Genomic DNA, 25,915 nt, shown 5'->3' with positions numbered 1-25,915 from the left:
AACAACAGGTAAGGAATCTGCCACCTGGGCGACTGCCCTAAATGCAGATCTTGATTGATTATCAATTGCGTTAGATAGGTCAGTCACAATACAGTCCATTTGACCTCCTGAATCCAAGATATCTGCTATATCTTGCTGGAATCATACAACTTGAGATTCAGTGGAATAACCTTTCCTAAACCCAAACTGCCTTCTATCGAACCCGTTATTAATTTCGCAAAAATGTCTAATAAAATCAGAAAGAATGCTTTACAAAGCTCACATGCAATGCATGTCAAACTGACTGGCCTGTAATTTTCAGCTTTATGTTTATCACCCTTTCCTTTATACACAGGGACTACTATAGCAACTCACCATTCATTTGGTATACAGTAGCTCCTTCATGCAAACAATCAAAGAAGTACTTGAGATATGTTACGATATCCCAACCAATTGTCTTTTATTATATCTGCCAAAACCTTACTAATTCTAGCTGCTTTTCTAGTTTTCAACTTTTGTATCTTATTGTAAATGTAGTTATCATAGGTAAATTTTAATACTTTGTTAGTATTAGTCAATCAATCAATCAATCAATCAATCAATCAATACTGATCTGCATTTAGGGCAGTTGCCCAGGTGGCAGATTCCCTATCTGTTGCTTTCCTAGCCTTTTCCTAAGTGATTTCAAAGAAATTGGAAATTTATTGAACATCTCCCTTGGTAAGTTATTCCAATCCCTAACTCCCCTTCCTATAAATGAATATTTGCCCCAGTTTGTCCTCTTGAATTCCAACTTTATCTTCATATTGTGATCTTTCCTACTTTTATAAACGCTATTCAAACTTATTGGTCTACTAATGTCATTCCATGCCATCTCTCCGCTGACAGCTCGGAACATACCACTTAGTCGAGCAGCTCTTCTTCTTTCTCTCAGTTCTTCCCAACCCAAACATTGCAACATTTTTGTAACGCTACTCTTTTGTCGGAAATCACCCAGAACAAATCGAGCTGCTTTTCTTTGGATTTTTTCCAGTTCTTGAATCAGGTAATCCTGGTGAGGGTCCCATACACTGGAACCATACTCTAGTTGGGGTCTTACCAGAGACTTATATGCACTCTCCTTTACATCCTTACTACAACCCCTAAACACCCTCATAACCATGTGCAGAGATCTGTATCCTTTATTTACAATCCCATTTATGTGATTACCCCAATGAAGATCTTTCCTTATATTAACACCTAGATACATAAAATGTTCCCCAAAAGGAACTTTCACCCCATCAACGCAGTAATTAAAACTGAGAGGACTTTTCTTATTTGTGAAACTCACAACCTGACTTTTAACCCTGTTTATCAACATACCATTGCCTGCTGTCCATCTCACAACATTTTTGAGGTCACGTTGCAGTTGCTCACAATCTTGTAACTTATTTATCACTCTATAGAGAATAACATCATCCGCAAAAAGTCTTACCTCCGATTCCACTCCTTTACTCATATCATTTATATATATAAGAAAACATAAAGGTCTGATAATACTGCCTTGAGGAATTCCCCTCTTAATTATTACAGGGTCAGATAAAGCTTCACCTACTCTAATGCTCTGAGATCTATTTTTTAGAAATATAGCAACCCATTCAGTCACTCTTTTGTCTAGTCCAATTGCACTCATTTTAGCCAGTAGTCTCCCACCTCCTCTCTCTGGACATTATCCTTGTAACAACAATCTTTACATATTGCTGACTGAATACTTCTGCCTTTTGAACATCCTCACATGCACACTCCCCTTGTTCATTAATGATTCTTGGAATGTCCTTCTTGGAACCTGTTTCTGCCTTAAAGTACCTATACATACCCCCCTTTTTTTTTTTTTTTTTTTTTTCACTAAAATTTGTATACTGCCAATTATGCATGGTATCCTTAGCTGACAGTCTTTGCTAGATTAAATTTCATAGTAAGTTCCTTGAATTTCTCCCTACTTCCACAGCCATTTCCACCTTTATTTCTAGCCTGCACCTCTTCCTTAGTCTCTTTACTTCTCTGTTATAATATAGTGGGTCTTTACCATTCCTTACCATCTTTAAAGGTACATACATGTTTTCACATTTCCCAACAATTGCTTTAAACCCATCCCAGAATCCGTTTACATTTTTATTTACAGTTTTCCACTGAATATAGTTACTTTAAAAAACTCCCTCATGCCTGTTTTATCAGCCATATGGTACTGCCTAATAGTTCTACTTTTAAGACCTTCCTTTCTATCATTTATTTTTAACTGCAACAAAAATTGCTTTGTGATTACTAATACCATCTATTACTTAGGTTTCTCTATAGAGCTCATCTGGTTTTACCAGCACCACGTCCATAATATTCTTCCCTCTAGTTGGTTCCATCACTTTCTGAATCAGCTGCTCTTCCCATATTAACTTACTTTCCATTTGTTGGTCATGCTTCCTGTCATTCATATTATCTTCCAAATTGACATTTGGTAAATTGAGATCACCTGCTACAATCGCATATCTTTCTGTATTGTTTCCCACACAGCTGATTATCTTATCAAATAATTCTGAATCAGTGTCAGAGCTACCCTTTCCCAGTCTGTACACTCCAACGACATCAAGTTGCCTATTATCTTTAGAGTTGCGTCTTACACCTAGAATTTCATGTTTGTCGTCTTTAACTTTATCGTATCTTACAAATTCTTCTTTAGCAGAATGAATACTCCCCATCCTACCATTTCTTTTCTCCTATCTCTATGATACACACTCCCATTCTGTGAGAAAATTTCTGTATCCATTATGTCATTTCTCAGCCACGATTAAAGTTTTATTACAATATCCGGTAATTATATCTGTATTAAATTACTTAATACTATTCCTTTCTTTACAATACTTCTACAGCTCAGCACTAACATATTTGTCATCCCTACTTGAGTTCCATATCCTTGTACCCTTTTTACCGCTCCCTAGACCACCCCATTTCCTTGAATATACCTCCCTGTAACCCTTCTAAATAAATTTCCTAACTTATAGGCATGGAAAGTCTAAGTTTCCAAGGAGGGAATTAGATATTTTTCCACCAATAGAGCATGTCAAAAAACAGATCAGATGTAAGGCTTTTCAGGCGTTTGCTCTATTAACCAAGGTTTCGTCTTAGGACTGACACTAGACTCATCAGAGTGGATGTGTCAGACCCTACCCACTGACGCTGGGGTGTATGCAGGTGAACTTATCAGAAGCCCTATATAAGAGGCACAGTCTGATAACTGCGTACGGGAGATAAAACTCCACTATGGAATTGCTAGGTGAGCAATAATTCCATTGTGGAGTTTTATCTCCCATATGCAGTTATCAGACTGTGCCTCTTATATAGGGCTTCTGATAAGTTCACCTGCATACACCCCAGCGTCAGTGGGTAGGGTCTGACACAACCCAATCTGACGAGTCTAGTGTCAGACCTAAGACAAAGCGCTGGTTAATAAAGCAAACGCCTGAAAAGCCTTACATCCGATCTGTTTTTGTAACTTATACACACCACTGCTGTTTAGGCGAAGGCCATCTAAGCACAGATCCCTATCTTCTACCCACCCATTAGTTTCTAGAAATCTCGCTCCCTTTTTCCCACATACCCACTCCATAGTCTCATTTAAATCCCCAATAACCTTCCACTCAGTATCCCTCCTACACAGTATTCCACTGATAACAATCTCTGCTTCCTTAAACCCCACCTGCGCTGCATTTGCCAGATCCCACATATCGCCAGCTATTTTGGTACTTATGCCTGCTTGCGTTTCATTGTTTGTACCAATGTGAAACACTATCACCTTCTCCTTTCCCTCCTACTTTCCTCAACATCTGCCTTAACCTAATTCCTGGATAATACTTAACTCTGGTTCCCTTTCTTCCACACACTTTCCCCACGTGTCTAACAATGGAATCATGACCAGACATGTTATAGCAACCTACTCCTACTTCCTGGAGGTAGAAGTCTCCCTGGTGTATACCTGTGGCGGTCATCTGACTGTAGTACATGTCTTTATGGAGTGCGCAGACCTGGCCAATCTGCGCTGTAGTCTAAAACTTACGGGTACCATCTCTCTCATTCCTCAAGATGATGATCAGCCAGTAGACCTTGTCATCAGTTTTATTAGGTATAGTGACTTGTTTCATTGTGTTCAAAAGTGAAGTTTCTATTTGTTTTCAAATTTTATTTTGTTGCAAACTACAATTTTATTTTATTGACTATGTTCTTATCTATGTGTGTTTTTGTTTTAAAAAACTTAGTTTGAATGAAATAAGCCTACTTGATTTCACTTCAAAGGCAATGCCTCATTCAATTTATTACATTTTAATTTATTTTTAAATCATTTTATAAGAAAATGTAGCTTTGGAAATTAGATTCCCTGATTGTTTTAAATTGCTAATCTTTTCCATCATTTTTAAAATCCTAGTCAACAGATAATTTTAAATTTTAATTACTACTAGCAAATGTACCCGTGCTTCGCTACGGTACTCTACATTGTATACGGATTCCTCCGTAAATTACTGTAAAGGCAGTGAGTAGGCCCGTAACTTGGCAGGGTGGGCTCGCGACCACGGACCCTTAGGTGAGTCTCCAAAGTGACTTCAATTTATTAATATATATATTATATTTCACCCCCCTACCGAGGGGTTCTAGGGGCGTCTTGCTCCCACAGTACTTTTTCCACATAGTAGGTTATATTTGTACGCCCCCACCGCAAAGGGGGCTGAAGTTGAACTTTAAAAAATCCGAAGTGTCAGTATTCATGTCAGCGACCCCGAAATCTATGGATTCGACACTATTTTCGATTATTTGTATATATCACTCCCCCCCTCGCCACAAAGGGCGTGAAAATGAAAGGCCTCCACACGTAATACCGTGCGAGTTGAAACAGAACGAAAGTTGACCAAGGGAGGTCGAAAAGGATAGATGAAAGTGAGAAGCCTAGCACAAGGAAACAGAAGCAATGTCAGGACTCAGCTAAGGCCCCGCGATCGCCAACCCATACTCCCTACTTAACAGCCCCTGAGGTTGCTTGTAGTCGCGTCTTATGACACGGCATCATGATAGCACTCGAATTCGACTGCGACTGACAGTAGTAAAGGGAACGTGCCATTATAATGAAAATACCTTCCCTATTTCCAGTCATAGTGTAGTTGGGGAAGTATCATGAAATCGCAGGTGGCCTTGGGTGTTAGCAATCAAAAACGTGATGGAGTTTTTCCGTTTTAATGCCAGGCCACCGTGTGTACTTCCAGTCGCTGTCGAGTTGGAGAGTTCCCATTACAATGGGATATCTTGTTTCCTTTTTCCAATGATAATCAGTTGGGGAGTTTTAACTATAATGGCAAGCGGACTTGTCTACCGACAGTATTAGTCCAATTGGGGAGTTCGAGTAGAAGTCAGAGTCGAGTTGGGAGTTTTAATTATAATGACAGTTCTGCTTACTTATTTTTTTGCTATTTGCTTTAGGTCGCACCGACACAGATATGTCTTATGGCGATGAAGGGATAGGAAAGGCCTAGGAAGTGAAAGGAAGCGGCCGTGGCCTTAATTAAGGTACAGCCCCGGCTTTTGCCTGGTGTGAAAATGGGAAACCACGGAAAACCATCTTCAGGGCTGCCGACAGTGAGGCTCGAACCCACTATCCCCCGATTACTGGATACTGGCCGCACCTAAGCGACTGCAGCTATCGAGCTCGGTTGCTTACTTAGTGCCGGTCACAGTCGAGGTGGAGGGTTTCCGTTATTACGGTAGATCATTTTTGCTATTCCCAGTCAGATGAGTTGGAAAGTTTCGGTTAGAAAAGAAGGCCCATTTGTCTACTGTTAGCGAAATGTATTTAGGGTTCTTCAATATAATGGCAGGCCCACTGGTGGGCAGGCGGTCACAATCGAATTTCAAGGTTCCCATTATCATTATAGGTCGTCTTTGCTATCCCCAGTCACTGTTGATTTGCGAAGTTTTCATTGAAATGGCATTTCCGCTTGCCTATGGCCAGTTAGTATCAAGTTGGCGACTTTTCATGACAATGTCAAGCCTTCTTGCCTATTACCAATCAAAAATGTGTTCGGGCGTGTGGGTTATAAAAGTAGGTCCCCTTGCTACTGCCAAACCCAGTCAATTTGGGGGTTCCCATGATAACGGCAGATCTTCTTTCCTATTTCCGGTTATCGTGTTTTGATTATATTGCCAAGCCCCCTTGCGTATTGGCAGTCACAACGAAGTTGGACAGTTTTCATTGTAATATTATTCCAGTTTGTCTACTGCGAAAAACATTGAGTTGAGGAGTTAAAATTATATTGGCAGGCCCCCTTACCTTCTGCCAGTCACAACCGACGTGGGGTATTTTCATTACAGTGGCAGATCCTCTTGCCTATTGCCAGTCACAGTCGAGGTGGAAGGTTCCCTACCGCTACAGACAGTAGATTTGAGCAGCTTTGGTTATGATGACAGCCAACGGCCGTAGCCGTGTTGAAGCACCGGATCCTGTGAGATCTCCGAAGTTAAGCAACACTGGACGTGGTCAAGATTTGGATGGGTTGCCACGCGCTGTTGGGTGGGGTTAAGGGAATGGAGGAGCGGAAAGGGACTGGCCACCCTACCGTACGTAAACTCCGGCTCAGGCACACCTCTACGGAGGTTCGGACCTGCCTTCGGGCAGAATACACCCTTTAGTTATGATGTCAGGCATACTTTCTCTTATTGCCTGTCACAATGGACTTGCGCAGGTTTCATTATAATGGCCGGCCCACTTGCCTATCGATAGCCACAGCCCTCTTTCCTATATTCAGTCATAGTGTAATTGGCGAGGTTTGGTTATAATGGTAGTCCCGCTTGCCTACTGCGAGTCACAATCGAGTTGAGGAGTTTTAATTATAGTAGCAGTTCCCCTTGCCTACTACCAGTCACATTCAAAATGGGGAGTTTTCATCATCAATGCTGGTAGAGTTTACCAGTGCTAGTCACAGTCGAGTTTGAAGTTGCTATTATAACGGCCGATCTCCTTTCCTATTTCCAGTCATAGTCGAATTGGGAAGGATTTTTATAATAGCAAGCCCCTTACCTACTGCAATTCACAATCGAGTTGAGGAGTTTTAATTATAATAGCACTCCCCCTTGCCTACCACCAGTGTCAATCAAGCTCGAGAGTTTTCATTTTAAGGGCAGACCCCCTTACCTAGGGCCAATCGCAGTCAATTCGGAGAATTCCCATTTTAACGTAGGTCTTCTTCCCTATTCCCAGTCAGTGTCGATTTGGCCAGTTTTCATTATGTTGGCATGCCCCCATTTCTACTTCCAGATAATCAACAGTGTGCTTGGAAAAATTAAGTAACACTGATGATCTTCCCATAATTAGGAGTCTATTCGTTTATGGGATCAATTTCATTTAATTTGTCACCAGTACACGTACTGAAGCGAAGGAAGAACAGAGTCATTGAAGAACCTCTTGATAAACAATGTTTCGTGTTTTATTTTCTGGTGCACATATAAACAGGGACTTGCTGCTGCTGACTCGGGAACATGCGACGTACAGTTGCCCGTGGGAAAAGCAGGGTGATCTGAGGTCAAGTCCAGCAATACTCAACGTCTGGCCCTGGGATTTATTAATAGTCATCGCAAAGCAGAGGCTGACTGGAAACTGCAGACGCTTGAACTCAAACGGGTAGTTGGTTGGGATTAGTGGTATCCGCGGGATAAGAACTGACTCTCCTTCACCGCATCCAGTCATGATAGTTGCCTCTATCACATGTTTGTGGAGGGCGTTTACCTGAAGTCTTGTCCCATTGCACAAATTAGGTGGGCTGAGATTGCGCATGAGTATGATTGGTGCGCCGATCTTTAAGGTAATTTTGTGCGATGGAAGCCCCGGAGCCGTTACAGAATTCAGGAACTCAGGAGGATAGTGAACTGCGTCGTCAGAGTTGATTACTTCATTGACAGACGTATAAACTGTCTCCTCGCCGTGGAACATTGTGAGGATAGTCGAATTAATGTACGCCGCTTGTTCATTAGTTGGAGTTAAGATCGCTCTGCAGCAGAGCCATGAGATGGGTTTGCTCCTAATATTTTCTACGTCCGGGTACACCGATGAAATGAGAGCTTCAAGGTTAGAAAGCGACAAACAAAATTCATCAGAAAGAGTAATGATCCCGTTACTGTCTCCCAGTGAGCCGTTCCCAATCGACAACAATATTTCAGTGAATGTATGTATGTTTTCATCACCACCTAGATGTACCCTCATATTCTGTGTCAGAGACAGTTTTTTGATATTTGGCCAAAGTGATGATCTCCTTAATGAAGCGTTCACTTCATCTGCTCTGCTCCCTCTTGGAACAACCGGTAACGTTTGACGAAAATCACCAGAAAAGAGGATAGGGACACCTCCAAAGAAGTTATCACTGTTTCGGATGTCCCGCAGCGTTCGGTCAACTGCTTCAATCGCCTTTCTGTGAGCCATAGTGCATTCATCCCAAATTATAAGACTGCAGTCTTGCAGAACCTTGGATATGTTACTTTGTTTTGTGATGTTACATATTGGTGACTCTGTGCAGTCAAGATCTATAGGCACTTTAAACATCGAGTGAGCAGTTTTGCCACCGGGTAAAAGAGTGGCTGCGATCCCCGAAGAGGCTACTGCTACAGCAATCTTACTATCCTGTCTGATCTTAGACAACAGTAAGTTAATCAGGAATGTTTTTCCAGTTCCGCCCGGAGCGTCTAAGAAAAACATTCTACTTTCCTTATTTCTAACACAGTTTAATATTTCCCGATATACTACAGTCTGTTCATCTGTAAGTTTTGGTTCATTTAATAGAACAAAAGACCTTAACGCTTCTTTATTGTAATTTGTTTCCCTGAGATAGTCAGCATTTAACGTTTGTAAGATCTGAGGGGAAGGAAGGCCGTAAATGTTCAAAGGCTGACCGCCAATCGATAGAACGTATTCTTCGAGGTCTTGAAGACATCTGTCTTCCACATGGGCGATCATTTCATGAGCAGTATCGTCGTTACAGGGGGAAAGTTGTCGTAAGAAATCTTCTGCTAGGCTCTCCTTATATTTGTTCCACAGATCCAACGGATCAGAGAGACTGCAAAAGACTAACAATATGCCAAAAAGCCGGCGAAGTTTTGCTGGGCTTTGTGAAACTATCGCCTCCTTCAGTGTCTCTTCCCATTGAGAGTCATCCAGGAGTAATCCATGGGCTTTGCATGCACTCCGATATGTAGGGTGAAGTATGCCATTGACGGTGCGAAGGTCAGTGAAGGATGTTGGTCCCCTGACAGTGAACAGAAGCATGCGTAAATAGAAGCACTCGGAATTATTAGGATGGACTGCATACACTCGGCTAATTACGTGCTGCTTTCTAACGCCCGAAAATGCTACCACAGGTACTCCTTTCTTTCTTCTTACAAATGTACCTTGCTGTTTGTTATACGTATAGTAAGAGGGAACGTCTTCATACAACAGTGTCTTAGCAAAATCATCTGTCTGACATAAGTTAAAGAATGCCATTAAGGTGGTGTTACGTGGATTTTCTACTATGTCATGAGCCGTTTCTGCAGTAAAGACAATTCTTTGAAAATTTTGTAGATGAACATCTAAATGCATTACTGGAGGATACCTTTCATGGATAGGAAATGAAAGAATTCGCCAAACTGCTTCTGAGCTGGATATGTACCTTCCGCTCTGATACTGGCACACTTCATCATTTTTGTCTTGCAAACCTAAGACTGCCTGATCGCTTCCTTTGTTGATGTACTTACAGATGTATTTGATGGACTTAACACTGCTACAGTATTCAACATTGATGTGTGTTTTGAATACCCTAGACAAAACAGGACAGTATGGCACTATCCATCTATTATCCACTTCCATATCCTGTCCATTTATCATAAGGCGTGTAGTGAAGCCACCCATAGAAGGAATCCTGCGCTTGTAGGATGGGTACCCATCGTTCCCTGTGACAGTTTCATTGACGAATGCTCGTGGGTATCGTTTTGAGCATCGTCCACCTTTCATACATGGTGAGCCTACGTTGAAAGATCCGCATGGTCCATGGACCATGTGACATTTAACTATGTTAAAAAGCTGTGGATCTTTATCAGGATCTGGAAATTCAGCACTAATAACCTTATCAATATCGACGGGTCGTATCTTGTCCTCAAGCCATAATAATATGTGGGCGTGAGGCAAGCCACGCTTTTGCCATTCAACAGAGTACATAAAACAAAGAGTTGGCTCAAATATTTGTTCTCTGGTTAGTAAGTCCATGAGAGATTTTAATTTCATGTGAAATACACGTGTAATAATGTCGTGACGATCATTCGCTGACTGACCATTATATACGGCATTACCAATTTCTTCCCATTTTGGATTAGTTGTAGCTGTAATAAAAAGATCTGGACATGAGTATTTTCGCACATAACAGAGTGCATCTTGAGATCGCTCGTGCATATATCGGGGTCCTCCAGTGAAAGTGGACGGTAAAATGACTAACCGTCCCAAATCTGCCATGTTACCCTCGTCCTTCCTCAGGGCGTCTTTAAGGTGAATGTAGCTCTCAGCCCTTAATTCCCTTTGGTGTGTTCTGATATAGACTAACCTTTCAGTCTCTATTTTAGCATACATGTCTACCCAGAACTGATTGGACAGTTGACGGTAACAATGTAAGTAGTTTACCTCGCCTTGTCTTATCATTATACGATAAGAATAAAACTGAAGAGAAGATGTTTTCTTGAGAGGGGTCTTTAGTTCTCCGGTTCGTGGGTCTACGTGGTACAGTAGGAAGTGGTAGCCATCATCTCCACGAGGGAACATCAGGGGATATTGAAGAGCGTCGTATGATCGGTGGGTTTCAGATATTCGTCTCAGGCCCTGGTCTCTTGTCCGAAGCACGATGTCTCGCTTATCACATTCGTGTCCAACCAATATGACAGCTATCTCGTTTGTTGTCGGCTGATTATAACAGCCTCTGTGCTCACCAGCAGGAACTCGGTCGGCGTGGATCACAATCTTGTGGGTGTCACCGTCCGGCATTGTCTCTAGAGTTGTCTTCAGTTCCTTGACATATGGGTTCACATCATGTAACATGCCCTGCAAATCATTAACTGAATGGGTTTTTAAATTTGGTATTATTGCTGTTCTTTGATCTACCTGTGCTTTGTGGTCTGCAATGAAATATATTTGAAGATATTTAGAATTTTCATTGTTTGCAGGGAGAAGTGAACCTATTAAGTGGTATACTTGTCCTTGAATTTTGAATGTTGGCATAAAATTTCCTTCCACTACTTTAGTAGCTCCGAAGCTTGTCATTTGGAATGCGCTGTTGTAGGCTCGCACAAATTGAAGAAAATGGCGAGAGTCAGTATGCGTCCCATTTAACAGAGAAATAAGAAGTTCCGGTAGAGGAGTTAGATGATTTAATTTAATTTTTCCGGAAGAGCAGCACATTCCCTCTGGCTCTTGCTTCCATTTGAGAGCCCTACAGAAAGGGCACACTTTACTCAAAGACCCTATATGGGCTCTTGGATCGTAGTCGATAAGAGGGTTATAAGCAAATGCACTTCGCTGCTTTTCATGCCATGGAATCATATTAGGACACCTAGATTCAATTGACGTTGAATGTAATTCTCTAACATTGGCATGTCTCACTCTATCTTCATCTAACCGTCTGAGATATTCATCAGTGGTCTCTGATGAACGTCTTTCTGCTGCACGTTGTCTTTTCTCTTCCTGCTGGACATTTTGCATTTCGTTTAACGATGCGTAGGTACTTCGTCGTTGTGTTAACGCCTGAGAATATTCCTCCGCAGCTAGGTTTTCGCGTGTGAGGGAATGGTGCTCTCTGTCATGCTCCATTCGAGCCATCCGCTGATCCTCTGATTCTGTTTCTCTTAAACGCATCTGTCTAAATCTTTGCGATCTGAGTCTTGCCTCGCGGTCTGAAGCAGTCTCAGAAGCCCTAGATGTGGACTGGCGTGCTCTCTGTGAGCGAAGCCTGGCCTCGCGCTCAGAAGCAGTCTCCGAATCACGGTCAGTGCTCTTCCTCAGTCTGTCTGCATTGAGTCTGGCTTCGCGGTCTGAAGCAGTCTCAGACGCCCTAGATGTGGATTGGCGTGTTGTCTGTGAGCTAAGCCTGGCCTCGCGCTCAGAAGCACTCTCCGAATCACGGTGAGTGCTCTTCCTCAGTCTGTCTGCACTGAGTATGGCCTCGCGGTCTGAAGCACTCTCAGACGCCCTAGATGTGGACTGGCGTGTTCTCTGTGAGCTAAGCCTGGCCTCGCGCTCAGAAGCACTCTCCGAATCACGGTGAGTGCTCTTCCTCAGTCTGTCTGCACTGAGTCTGGCCTCGCGGTCTGAAGCACTCTCAGACGCCCTAGATGTGGACTGGCGTGTTCTCTGTGAGCTAAGCCTGGCCTCGCGCTCAGAAGCAGTCTCCGAATCACGGTGAGTGATCTTCCTCAGTCTGTCTGCATTGAGTCTGGCCTCGCGCTCAGAAGCACTCTCCGAATCACGGTGAGTGCTCTTCCTCAGTCTGTCTGCACTGAGTCTGGCCTCGCGGTCTGAAGCAGTCTCAGACGCCCTAGATGTGGACTGGCGTGCTCTCTGTGAGCTAAGCCTGGCCTCGCGCTCAGAAGCACTCTCCGAATCACGGTGAGTGCTCTTCCTCAGTCTGTCTGCATTGAGTCTGGCCTCGCGGTCTGAAGCAGTCTCGGAAGCCCTCAATATCTTAACTTTTTTAGCTTTTGATATGGACCGTCCAATGTTAATTCGCTTCCTAGCAGGCATGGTCAAAGGAACAGTCACAAAAGTGTCGAAACCCAATCAGTAACTCGGTAATGGGCAGCAAAGTGCATGTGGTGGTGATTATTTTCTGTTGGTGACGGTGGTGTTGGTGATTATTGTTTTAACAGGACGTACAACGGGGCAACTATCCTCTATTAACACTAAGCAGAAGAAAACTGAAAGAGATCCGATACTTCGAAGAATGAAGTTATCGGCAAAATAAAGGGAAGGGCCGCAATGAGCTCGAAAATATCAAAAACAGAAACCCCTCCCAGAGCAGAAACTGGGAAGGCAGGAAGCACTAAGGGGTAATAGTCAACAAAATAGAGGTAGTTGTGATTATTGTTTCGAGAGGTAGTACAAATGCGCAACAATCTTCTGTTAACATTAATCAGAACGAAATATGAAGAGATGCGATACTTCGAAGAATGAAGATATCGGAAAAGGAAGATAAAGTCCACAAAGGGGTTAAAAATCGCAATCAGCAACAGAATTGAAATGGCCGTATTGGTGATTGTTTCAAAAGGAAGGACAACTCCTCAACAATCCTGCCTTATCACTAATCAGAACGAAATTGAAAGAGATCCGATACTTCGAAGAATGAAGATATCGGCAAAAGAAAGGGAAAGGCCGCAAAATGCTTCCAAATAACAACCACAAACCCCGCCCAGAAAAGAATTTCAGATGCAGTGGTTCCCAATGAAATTAGAGTATCCGAAAATTTCTAAAGTGGAAATAAATTAACGTACCGTCGCAACACTTCTGAAACAGGAAACAATATTTCAGATATTTTTAAACGCAATAACTGACATGAACACTCACATAGATATGTTAACAATCTCAGTTAGAAAGTAACAATGTAATACAGAGAAGAACTAAGCGCCACCAGTGTGAATACCATTAAGCAGTCAAGTTCCTTTTGCTCAGAGCAATATTGATTTCGGTTACGCTTATCGACATGGATGATATAGACTGCTGAAGCTGACCGAAGTAGCTGTTGCCTGTGACTCACGGGTGGCCCAGATTGGTTGCGCAGTAGTGTCGTAGGACAGGTATCCTAATTAGGATAAAACCTTCAATACTGGTATTTTGAAGGTTTATGATGAGCCGAAATTATTATGTTATTATATTTATGTTTCGTGTCCATGGACGTATAACGTGCGGACGTACGGCACACAGATTTCCAATATGGCGTCAAGGAACAGCACCATTAGATCTCTGATGTAAAACATGTATAAATTCTATGTAGATTGTTTTAGAGAGCGATTGTTTTCTTTTTTGTATTCCGAGAGAGGCACTGAATGTTTTCTTCTATCTGACAGGATAAGTTCGTAGCGATAATAAAGTTGCTTTTAGAATACGTTAAAGTGTTCTCGTGTGATATTTTTATTGCGTAAAATAGAAAATCGCATATAGAGAACGACAGTAGATGTTGGTTTTCCCCCACAGGAGCACCGTGACTGTGTAGCACACAACCGCACGTGTATCTTATTTCTTTGTTTATAGCTGTCTCTCTTATAAAGGAAAGATTTCCATGTAACATCTGTACGTAATTTCTTTCCTTATATTGCTGTTGGTGTATATAGTGACTTACTGTATTTTGCGTAGCGTGTGCATCGTAGTTCGTTTCTGTGAACCGCCTGTTGCGTGGTGAAGGTGGGAGGGGGGGGGGGGGAGGAATACATCCGGGTTATTCCCTGCCTGTCGTAACAGGTGACTGAAATCGCCCCAGGGGTCCTTAACTTGGCAGGGTGGGCTCGCGACCACGGACCCTTTCAGGTGCACTTACTTATGCCACGCTCCTCACTTTAGCTATATTATCCGAACTTCCGTGGTCTATTCTTGTTCTTTGCAGACTCCGACGGCATAAGAACATTCGAGGCCTCATTTCCACGCCCTTCGCGGATAACTTAATTTCGGAAGAGTCGGATTCCTCCATTTTTGTCACTGATTACTGTTAATATAGGATGGTTGCCCCGTTGTAGTTCCTCTTGAAACAAAAATTAGCACCATCACCACTCTCTTCTCTCATCCGACTTGTGTTCTTATGTTTGAGAGATCTCGGGAGTTGGCCCAATTTTAAGATCGTATGCCGTTCCTGAGGCCAACCGAATGTGGAGGATTGTATTGAACAATTACGCCTTTCTGCTGGGATTCAATCAATCAATCGATCAATCAATCAATCAATCAATCAATCAACATACATACGGAGTAATTAAGGAAGAAAATAATAGTTAAGAAATCTGACATTAATGGAAAATAGATTATAATAACTGAGGAGAGCCGGATGACGACAAATATGTAAATACCAAGTGAATGTATTGCTCTTACTTATGCCCCTCAATAAATTATGCTGGTGTGAGTTATGGATATAAGAAAGCCGTAACAGAGGAGCAAATTAGGCGCAGGGATTCTTAGGTAAACATATAAGATGACTAATGGTGTTATTACTGAAGCTGTTCGTGAACGGTTATAGGCCTAACCTCCAACGATATTCCGCCATTATCCCGCAGAATGGCCGATTGACACCTCTCTTGTTATTCTACCGCCCCCACCCACAGGGGGACGTTGTCGGTCTGTCGGTCACTCAATGCAGAGCATGGTACCAGCAGAAAATTGTAAATTTCTCCGTCATGTGAAGAGTAAGGTAAATTATGAACATAACGAAAGTTGTTTATAATGAAGAGACGTTTCACGTACGGTAAACGAAGTTTACAGAAAATCAATAGTATAAGAGAAAAAGGAGGAAAACCATTCTGGTTTTCCTATAAACCCCCCATCTATTGTAATATTTTAAAATGATATGCACATAGAAACCTTCCCCGGGATGAGCATACTCTAAATATGAAGTTTGGTTGAGATCTATATAGCCGTTTCGACGTGATGGCTTTCGTATAAACACTCCGTGTATTGACAGATTTTAAAATGATATGCATATCGAAACCTTCCCCGGGATAAGTATACTGTAAATATGAAGTTTGGTTGAACAGACAAACAGACAGACAAACAGACAAACAGACACGAAACGTAAAAACCACCGATTCGGTCTTGAGTTGACCTAAAACGGATAAATATCTGAAAAATTGGCAAAACAAAAGAAATTACAGACAGCGGACCCCCTACAATTTTATTTATATAGATAATTTCGCTGCTGTAGAATCCTGGAGCTGACGTTGCCATGGTACGGTATTCTACATTGTATTCGAATATCGAAGTAAATAGTGTACATGCAGTAAATAAGATAGTTTTAAAATTGCATGTCTCTTAGCGTTATCCGAGAAAGAGCATGGGGAGGTCCCCGTACGTTTCCAATGTAAAGTGTTTGTTACGGATTTGTGATATAACGGCAGGCTCACTTGCCTACTGGCATTCACAATCAGGTTGGGAAGTTTACATTATAATTGCAGGCCCCATTGCCTACTATGCGGACAGAATCGATTTGGGGAGTTTTCGTTAAAATGGCAGCCCCCCTTTCCTACCTCCAGACAGATTACAGTTTTTATTATAATGGCAGGCAATTACCCTACTATCACTCGAAATTGAGTTGTGCAGTTATCATTATAATGACAGGCCCCTTTTCCTACTGCCAGCCAGCGTACTGCCAGTCACACCAAGTTGGTGAGTTTCCATCAAAATAGCAGGCCACTATGCCTAATGCCAGTCACATTTTAGATGAGTACATTTCTTTATAATGGCGGGCACCCTTGCCTACTGCCAAACACAATCGGGTAGGGGAGTTTTAAACAAAACTGCATGCTCACTTACCTTCTGCAAGTCAAATCGAGAAGGGAACTATTCATTACAATTGTAGGCCTTCCTTACTAATGACAGTTACACAGGAGTTGGAGAAGGAACCCTTTCCTACTGCCAGTCAAAGTCGGTGTGGGGAGTACTGATTACAATAGCAGACCGACCCTTTCTCGATCGCTAAATCGACATCAGTGAATATATATAGATCGACATACGAAAGTATATGCGTGTTTACAATATTGAAGACCTTCATTTACAGATTAACTGCTACTAAACGTACGTCATATCGACAAAGGATTATACCATAAGACACGCCGGATTTAGTGGCCTAAATGGCTGGTCCAATGATATGTCATCTATTCTTGGGTCAGATTTAGAAACGTGGAACAGGGTAAAGGTTTTGTAAGATCATCTCACATTACATTACTTTTCGGATAATAATGTGACAGCTACATACGTAGCATTTGCCTCACATATGGCTACTGAGTGGGCCAATTTTCGTGAAGAGTTTGATGATTCTGTATTTCATATAAGTAATTGAAAGTATGAATAATGCATGTGAAAATTCCAAATTGACTTAACATCGATTAATAGAGAAAAATCAAACGTAAAAGGGATACAGATACGGCATAAAGTCATAAGACCAAGGTTGTAGATCATTCCAAATTGAACGGAGATTGTGCAATCCGTTACGTGATAGGAATTTCCGAAGGTCTGCACCATCATTAAAATTGCCTGCATATTTCGATATTCTTCGGGGATAAAAAATGAAAAATTTAATGATATAGGATTTTTCATTCGTTACAGGCTAAAACGTATAATTTTGTCAAATTTCAATTATCTTCTTATTCTTCTGGCAGATTATGCCACAATGTGGATTTTGGGCGAGGCGGGTAAAAATTAGGACTTTCAGGAAATCAAAAATTATGGAGATTGTTATTATTACCCCTTAAACGGAAAGCTGTACGAAAATTTCGCCAAAATAGTCAGTGTAGAGGTACACAGTCGTTACGATTTGATTTATATAGATAAGGAATCTGCTCCATGTAAAACACCTTTTTGGCTATGTCCGCTGGACTTAACCTGCAAAAGTGACCATTCATGATATCTCCCTTATTAATCCTCCTGACGAAAAAATGCACATGAAAAAAAAGGTTTAGAGGTGGAATTCCATCAGGTTTGGTCGATTTCCAGTCAGGTTGGTCTTGTTCTGTATATATTGTGGAAGAGTAAAATCACCATTTCGGTTCCTTATAAACCGCCAGTCCATTCCGGAACATGAAATGTTATTTACGTTTAAAACCTACCTTTGGACAGGTGGATGCTAAATATAAATTTTGTTTCGAATGTCTTCAGTAGTTTTCAAGTTGTAAGGAATACGCTTTACACGCACCCGCTCGTGAGTTAAGTCCGATGGGACTTGTACAGAAAAACGGTCCTTTAATGATATCTCCCTTATTGATCCTCGTATCGAAATGATGCACATGAGAAAAAAAGGTTTAGACATTAATTTCTACCAAGGTAGGTAGACTTCCATAAACTTTTGTTGTGTATATTTTTTGGAAGTGCAAAATCACTGTTTCGGTTTCGTATAAACCCCCAGTTAGTTCAGGGATTTAGAAACAATATTTGCCCTGAAACCTATCAAGGACAGGTGTATTCTAAATACGAATCTTGGTGGAAATGCATCCAGTAGTTTCTAGCATTCACGTACATACGGCGTAATTAAGGAAGAAAATAATACAGTTAAGAATGTTGAAACTAATAGAAAATGGATTATAACTGAGGACAGCCGGATAACGACAAATAAATAAATGCCGTGAGTTATGGATATAATAAAGCGCTAACAGAGGAGAAATTTAGGTTCAGTGATTCTTAGGTAAACAAATATGAAGATGACTAATGGTGTTATTACTTAATCTATTCGAGGGCGGTTATAACCTCCAACGATATTCCGCCAATATCCCACAGATGAGCCGATTGATGCCTCTCTTGCCATCTACCCAAGGAACAACCACGAATTTAAAAGCATGATGAGGAAAATGGCAATACGTTACTTCCCTACTGGCATGCAGTCAGAGACGTTGCCATGGTAACCTGTAGGTTCGTTGTCGGTCTGTCGGTCACTAAATGCAGAGCATGATACCAGCAGAAAATTGTAAATTTCTCCGTCATGTGAAGAGTAAGGTAAATTATGAACATAACGAAAGTTGTTTATAATGAAGAGACGTTTCACGTACGGTAAACGAAGTTTACAGAAAATCAATAGTATAAGAGAAAATAGAGGAAAACCACTGTGGTTTTCCTATAAACACCCCGTCTATTCAAAGATTTTAAAATTATATGCATATCGGAACCTTTCCTGGGATGAGTATACTCTAAATATGAAGTTTGGCTGATATCTATCCAGCCGTTTCGACGTGATGGTGGGAAAACCACTCTGGTTTTCCTATAAACCCCCCGTCTATTCAAGGATTTTAAAATGATATGCATATCTAAACCTTCCCCGGGATTAGTATACTCTAAATACAATGTTTGGTTGAGATCCATCCAGCCGTTTCGACGTGATGGTGGAAAAACCATTCTGATTTTCCTATAAACCCCCCATATATTCAAATATTTTAAAATGATATGCATATGGAAAACTTCCCCGCGATGAGTACCCTCTAAATATGAAGTTTGGTTGAGATCTATCCAGCCGTTTCGACGTGATGGTGGAAAAACCATTCTGGTTTTCCTATAAACCCCCTGTCTCTTCAAGGATTTTAAAATGATATGCATATCAAAACCTTCTCCGGGATGAGTATACCCTAAATATGAAGTTTGGTTGAGATCTATCCAGCCGTTTCGACGTGATGGTGGAACAGACAAACAGACAGACAAACAGAAACAATTTTATTTATATAGATTTTTACACTCGTTCTTCACCCCCTTTCCATCCCCGCCCAAAGGAGTCCTATGAGTGCCTTACACAACAGTATATTTTTTTCCCAGATATTAAGTCTTATTTGTACCTATTTTGGTTGACAGCTATGCCCAAACGTACATGCATAATCTCACTGCTCTAGAATCCTGGAGCTGACGTTGCCATGGTTACGGCAGTTCATTTCTTTATCCGATTCCTAGAGCAGGGGTAGTGTGGTGCCAATATCTCCGTAACGGTTGGTTTTAGGGCCTTAAAACATGGTTTTCGGGCCCGTAGGGCTTACCGAGTTTTGTTCTTTGCGTCAAGAGGATTAAATTGAGCTTTGTCTCGTCCTTATACGACAAATTCGATATTTTGCCTATAATAGTATAAGAGAAAATGGAGGAAAACCGTTTTTCCTATAAAACCCCCGTCTTTTCAAAGATTTTAAAATGATATGCATATCGAAACCTTCCCCGGGGTCAGTATACTCTAAATATGAAGTTTGGTTGAGATCTATCCAGCCGTTTCGACGTGATGGTGGAACAGACAAACAGACAGACAAACAGACAAACAGAAACAATTTTATTTATATAGATTTCATTTGGTTTCATCTCATACCATTAGGGTCCAATGACATAGACGTTAGCTCCTTTAAACAACAAGCATCATCATCATCATTAAAAGGGACTGTGAAGTAGGTATGTGGGGAAATGGGAGAGAGATTTCCTAATCTTAATGGGTGGGTAAGTGATAGGGATGTGTGCTTAGATGGCCTTCACTTGAACTTCAGGGTTACGTGTGAGTTAGGAGGTTTGCTTAGACGACTTACAGTGAGGTACATTCAGGGAAACGGAGTGAACTAGGGAGTGGTGGTATTATAGAGAGCTGGAAGTCAAGTAAAGATGGCATAAAGTTGTTGCTGTTAAGCTGTAGAAGTATTATAAGGAAAACAGAATTAAGTAATTTAGTAGATATATATTTACCAGATGTTGTAATAGGAGTTAAATCATGGCTGAGAAGCAACATACGTGCAGAAATTTTCTCCCAGAACTGAAGTGTTTATCGTAAGATGGGATGGCTTTGAAAGGAGTACTATTCATACCAGTGAAAAAAGAATCTGTAAGCTGTGAGAACCTTAAGGATGGAAACATGAAACTGTTAGGTGTAAAGATCATCTCAGGAAAATAGGCAACTTGCCAGCCTCTGACGAGCACGGATGGATGTAGAAGAAATTGGATTGGTGAGGAGAGAACCTGTACAGGGTGTATCCATGATGTTACGATTTCTCAGGGATGATGGAGGACGGCAAATGTATCGATTTGAGATAAGGAGTCATGTTTTGAAAACAATAGTCAAAAGTTAAGCAAAATTCAATTCATTTAAGTCCGTTTACGTGTAGAAGTTTCACAAGCTGTTCCGTTTACAACAAATGTTTGAAATGGCATCCCCCTGCATCAATGCAGGCAAGGCATCGTCGCACGAATTTTTTATATCTGTTCGAATATCCCCAGTGTCATTTGAAATGTTAAGAATGGATGGATGTTAAACAACTTAGATTATTAACTTTTGACTCTAACATTCCCAGACTACAGTTCCTTATCTCAAATTGATCCGTTTGGTGACCTCCATCATCCCTGAAAATTTGTAACATCATTACGGTTACACTCTGTATATTCAAAGATGGCAGCCTATGAAAATGTGGAGGTGATCCTTGTCCTTTTGTGTTTTCATGTTTAACCCTTGTCTCTTTGTTCTGTTGCTCCCTCCACCATTATGTTCATCCTATTATGTGCTCCTTTCCTTGTTTTTTTTCTCTCTCTCTCTCTCTCTCTCTCTCTCTCTCTCTCTCTCTCTTTCTCTCCCCTTTTGACACTAAGTGGATAATGTTAAATAGCCTATCATGCCATTACTGGCTGATGACTTGGATGTTAGTCCCTTTAAAACAATACATCATGATTCATTTTTGAGGGCCATTGGATCTGCTTCTTTAAAAGCATGATATACAATCAATCCATTGTCATATCATTGTTCAGCCAGTATAATATGCCACAGAATATAATATCAGCAGTGTTCACCTTATGTAGTTTATTAATAATGTATTTTATTCCAGATACCAGACAGGTGTCATCTACTAGTACGTAAACCAAAAGAACTGCAACCTACTCCAAATGTAACAATTGGTAGTGCTAAGGACATTAACAATGTTCATCTGAAGAGAAAACTTTCGGTTGTATTTGGAATGGATAATTCATCTGTGGAGTTCAAGTCACCTTTACCAGTTACAACATACAGTGACCAGAAAGATTCAAGTAAGTTTCTTGTTAAAACCAGAGGGATATCAACATCAACACCTTTCCCTGCTTATCTGCACAAAAATCCATGCTTATTTGTGAAAGGTAGTGTCTCGGCTCAAGACGTGATGTCTCCATTAGCCACTGCACTTGGTAGCCCTGTCGAGGAAGTGGAGTTCTCTGTTTATGTCAGTATGCCCAGTTTAACACCACACTTGGGAAACAAAGAAGTAGTTGAAGATATTAAGGTTAATGCAGAATCATCTCCTGGCAGAAAACGAGAAGGAATTACCCAACGTAAAGTTAAATTTGCTGAAGATGGTTCAGATAGTGAAAATATTCCACCTTGTACTGCAGATGAAAATTTGGAGAATTCAAGTGAGGGTGATATGTCTATGGAGGTTTCAAATGATCAGCATAAAATATCAAATGCTATTGACTTTTCTGAAGATGCAAATAAATCCATACAGTCTTTATCATCTGAAGGAGAAAATGACCACATGGATAATGTTTGCAATAGCCATACAAATTGGGAACAGGAGAACTCTTCAGAAGAAAAATCTCATTTCACCAAATTTGTTGATGTTTTATCTTCAGCATGGCAGAGTGCTCTGGCTGGGATTAAATCTACATCTGCAAAATGGGTAAGAAATCGGAGAGTTCGATCACCATCTTCTTCTCCACAAACTGTGTTTCTTTTTGGGGAACCTTGCGTATCAAACAAGAAGTTGCGACTGTCTTCGCCTAGTCCATCAGAAAAACTTCTGAAGTACCCAAGGCACAGATCAACATCTGAAAGACGATATGCTGGGGGTCCTTTAAGGTATATTACTGCTCGACCACCCTTATCACGTATGAGGCATAAGCATTAATTTCTTCAACAGATGATTGCATGGAATGTCCTCAAGGAATATGAAGAAATGACATTGATCGATGAGTAAAAACATCGCCTTTTTAATGTAGTAGTTCAGGAAGATTCAATAATGATGTTGATCAGAATAACATTAGTAATCAATGTGTAAAATAGTTTTTTGAGAGAGGACATTAATGGACAGAAGCTGGCAGAAATGTGTACATTGAACTAAATGTCAACTGATTTTCCTCTCATCCTTACATAACCTTACAGAACTACAATTTTGGAACTCAAATCATAACCACTCTACTTAAATTACACTTATTTTCACAACTTTATATTGAAAAGAGTTGGTATTTATTCAAGCATCCTCTTAAAAATTTAATTGGTATAACGTATGAGGAAAAAATCAGCAATCAGGTTCTGTTACTGGACAACTATAACTTTGGTCTGTTTGTTCTCTTGTTAGAACCACAATTAAGCTTGGTCTGACAGGGGTCTCTCAATAAATATCACTCTTGTAATTATTTTCCTTTTTTACTTTGTAAATTAATTCAGATGATATTCCCATGGTAACCCATTTTTGCAGTTTGAAGTTTGTTAGACATTGTTTCTAATTGTGATACAGAAATTTGCAGGACTTCGTTGAAGATACTTTTATAGAAACATGAATTGATCTAAATGAAAAACATTGCACATATTTGTCAATTATTTTACCCAAATGAGGTGGCTATGTATTGCTGTAACAATACCTATACTGTACTTGTTACCTAAATATTTCAAATGTAAAAACAATAATATTGTACTGTAGCTTTGTAAGTATCCAATTCAATATTGACATTCTGCTTAGAAACTTTTACTTGCAAAGCGATTTATTTTATAAAGCGATCAAATTTTAGATAAAAAAAATTTCCACAACAAATTCCACCAAATTGAGGGCCTTGGAAGGCCAGAAAATGATCTGTAACTTCACTCTAGTTGTTCTAGAAAACAAGTTAAAGTAGCTTTTAGTCTGTGTTGTTAAAATGTATTTTGATTTTAATGATTCATTTTGATATTTCTTTACTTTGCATTAACAGAATAATAAATTTAAAATGACATTTTAATCCATTGTAATTCTGAAATTTTAATTTGATCCAGATTTATTCTGGAGGTTTGTCATGTGCAGTAAACCCTCAAACACATATGTATGGAGTGGAATCTAGCCCTGGTCATTTTATTTTCTTGTGATGTGTACAAATAAATTTCATGCACATTCTTTGCCCTTGTACCTTTCCTGCTGGATCCCTATTATGTTTTCACTCAAGGTTAACCAGTTCCTGTGAGACAGTTGAACAGTGCACATCGTGAATCACTGACTGGGGTGGATTCCACCCTGCGCATGTTTGTGTACGTGAAAGCAGCCATCATTCCAAGGTGAAGTGCAGGCATTTCCTTCATGTGCTTGTCTTTGTTGTGGTGAGTAAATATCCTGCATTGTGTTTTATTATCCACAGTTTATTTAGTTATAGTGTGGTGGTGTTATTGTAGTAAAGATGTGCATTTCATTCCTGGTGGAAATTTTATTTTTAGTACTGTACTGAACAATATCTTTGAGCCAAAACCAGTACAGAATGGATAGCTATGAGCAAGGCTAGGAGAGAATAAGAAATCTATTTGATTCCATAGATAGTAATGATGATGGAGTGTGTGTGTGTGTGTGTGTGTGTGTGAACAATTTAGTCAATGAAAGGGAGATGATTTACCTCTACTTCAGAGGATGGATTTTTACAAAGGATAAGATGATTCTCTGTGGAAGAAACATCCCCTACTACAAAATGTTAGAACGAGGGCCTCAAATATTGTCATCACATGTCTGCGAACAGTGAAAACTGTAGCTAAGGTAGCAGAAACACTGTTGATGCCTGATCATGTATCCTAGATATCATTCTTGGCACCACTGTTACATGCGCAAATTTCCACATAAACTGTCAGTGGAAAATACACATGAGGTTCCGATACAAATCTCACTAACAAAGACCAGTTAAAAGCCTTGCTGAGACTGCTCTATTTTGCTGGTGTGATGAGGTCAAATAATTTGAATACCAAAGAACTGTGGAGTTATGAAAACAATGGAAATTGTTTCGTGCAACTATGGGAATAGATTCTACTTCCTAGTAAGGTGCCTCCGATTTGACAATATCAACACTCATGAACAGCTAAGAAAGGTGGATCAACCAGCTTCCATTGAAGATGTTTTTGAAATGATCATCAAGAATTTTCAGAACGGATTCGCCCTTTTAGAATATGTAACTCGTGATGAAATGTTGGAATCTCTTTTAGGAAAATGTCCGTTCTGGAAGCCCGCAAGATATGGTACCGCATCAAGATTTTTGAACTGGCAGACTCCCGGTGGTTCTACACTTGTAATATGGAAGTGTATGTTGGCGTACAGCTAGAAGGAGCATATTATGTGTCAAATTCCGCAGTGAAACAGTTGCTTGCCCCCTTCAGTGGTCGTGGATGGAACATATTTTTAGACAACTGGTTTATGAGTGTTCCTCTTGCTAAGGACTTGCTGAAAGAACACAATTTAACTTGCACTGGAACTATGCACCTCAGTAGGCAGGAACTACCAAGGAAACTACATGTAACAGATAAAAAGCGCAAGGAGAAATATTAGTTTTTTTTTGTATTTTCTAAGGATACCACAATTTATAAATTTCATTGTAGGGATTCGTATTGGCGTTAAACTCTACTTTGGTTTTAAGAGATTATTTCCACCTTCCAATGCTTTTTAATGGCTATTCTATGATTACATAAACTTAGCTTATCGTCTATTTTGGGCTTAGCTTAATTTCTAATTAGTAAATGTTTCATCCTGGTATGTGGAACATCTTCAGCTAAAAAGCGTGCAGTACAAAACCTGACTCAGTCAATAAAACATTAGGTGATTTAAAATTTTTTGAAATATGTTCAACATTGGTAAAATATTTGGTGACACTTAAGAGAGCATGGTAACATTCCATTCTATGAAGAATAATGTGTATCAATAAAAAGTTTTGCTGAGTGTTGTCTTCTTTTTTTCCTCTTCTAGGAGAAAGTTGTTATTGTCATTAACACTGCATTGTAATTTGATAAATATTTATGAATCATTCAATGCATATTTGTGAAATTAGAGCTGTTCACTTAAGTTCTTGTGGACTTTAGTTTCCATTTGGACAGGGAGGAGGTAACTCCTTTAAACTGTAGTTGAAGTTTGTTAGGAACGTAGTGTTATCTTTCAGAAATGTGTAGTTAGGAGTAAAATATGAAAAGAGAAGAAAAGAATGATTGTAGAAGTA

General features: G+C 40.3%; 1 protein-coding gene across 1 annotated transcript in view; it reads left to right on the top strand.

Moving 5' to 3' along the window:
• LOC136866720 (uncharacterized) overlaps nucleotides 1-23,792 on the top strand; it is a 134,881-nt gene extending 111,089 nt beyond the window's left edge. The window contains exon 5 of the mRNA XM_068226612.1: nucleotides 21,559-23,792. Coding sequence (XP_068082713.1) covers nucleotides 21,559-22,611 — 1,053 coding nt within the window. The 3' untranslated portion in view covers nucleotides 22,612-23,792. The remainder of the gene's footprint in view (nucleotides 1-21,558) is intronic.
• Nucleotides 23,793-25,915: the final 2,123 nt, after the last annotated feature.

This window comes from Anabrus simplex, chromosome 3 (assembly GCF_040414725.1).
Source record: "Anabrus simplex isolate iqAnaSimp1 chromosome 3, ASM4041472v1, whole genome shotgun sequence".
NCBI classification, from domain to species: Eukaryota; Metazoa; Arthropoda; class Insecta; order Orthoptera; family Tettigoniidae; genus Anabrus; species Anabrus simplex.
The sequence above is the reverse complement of the archived record's forward strand: the minus strand, read 5'-3'. Positions and strand labels throughout refer to the sequence as shown.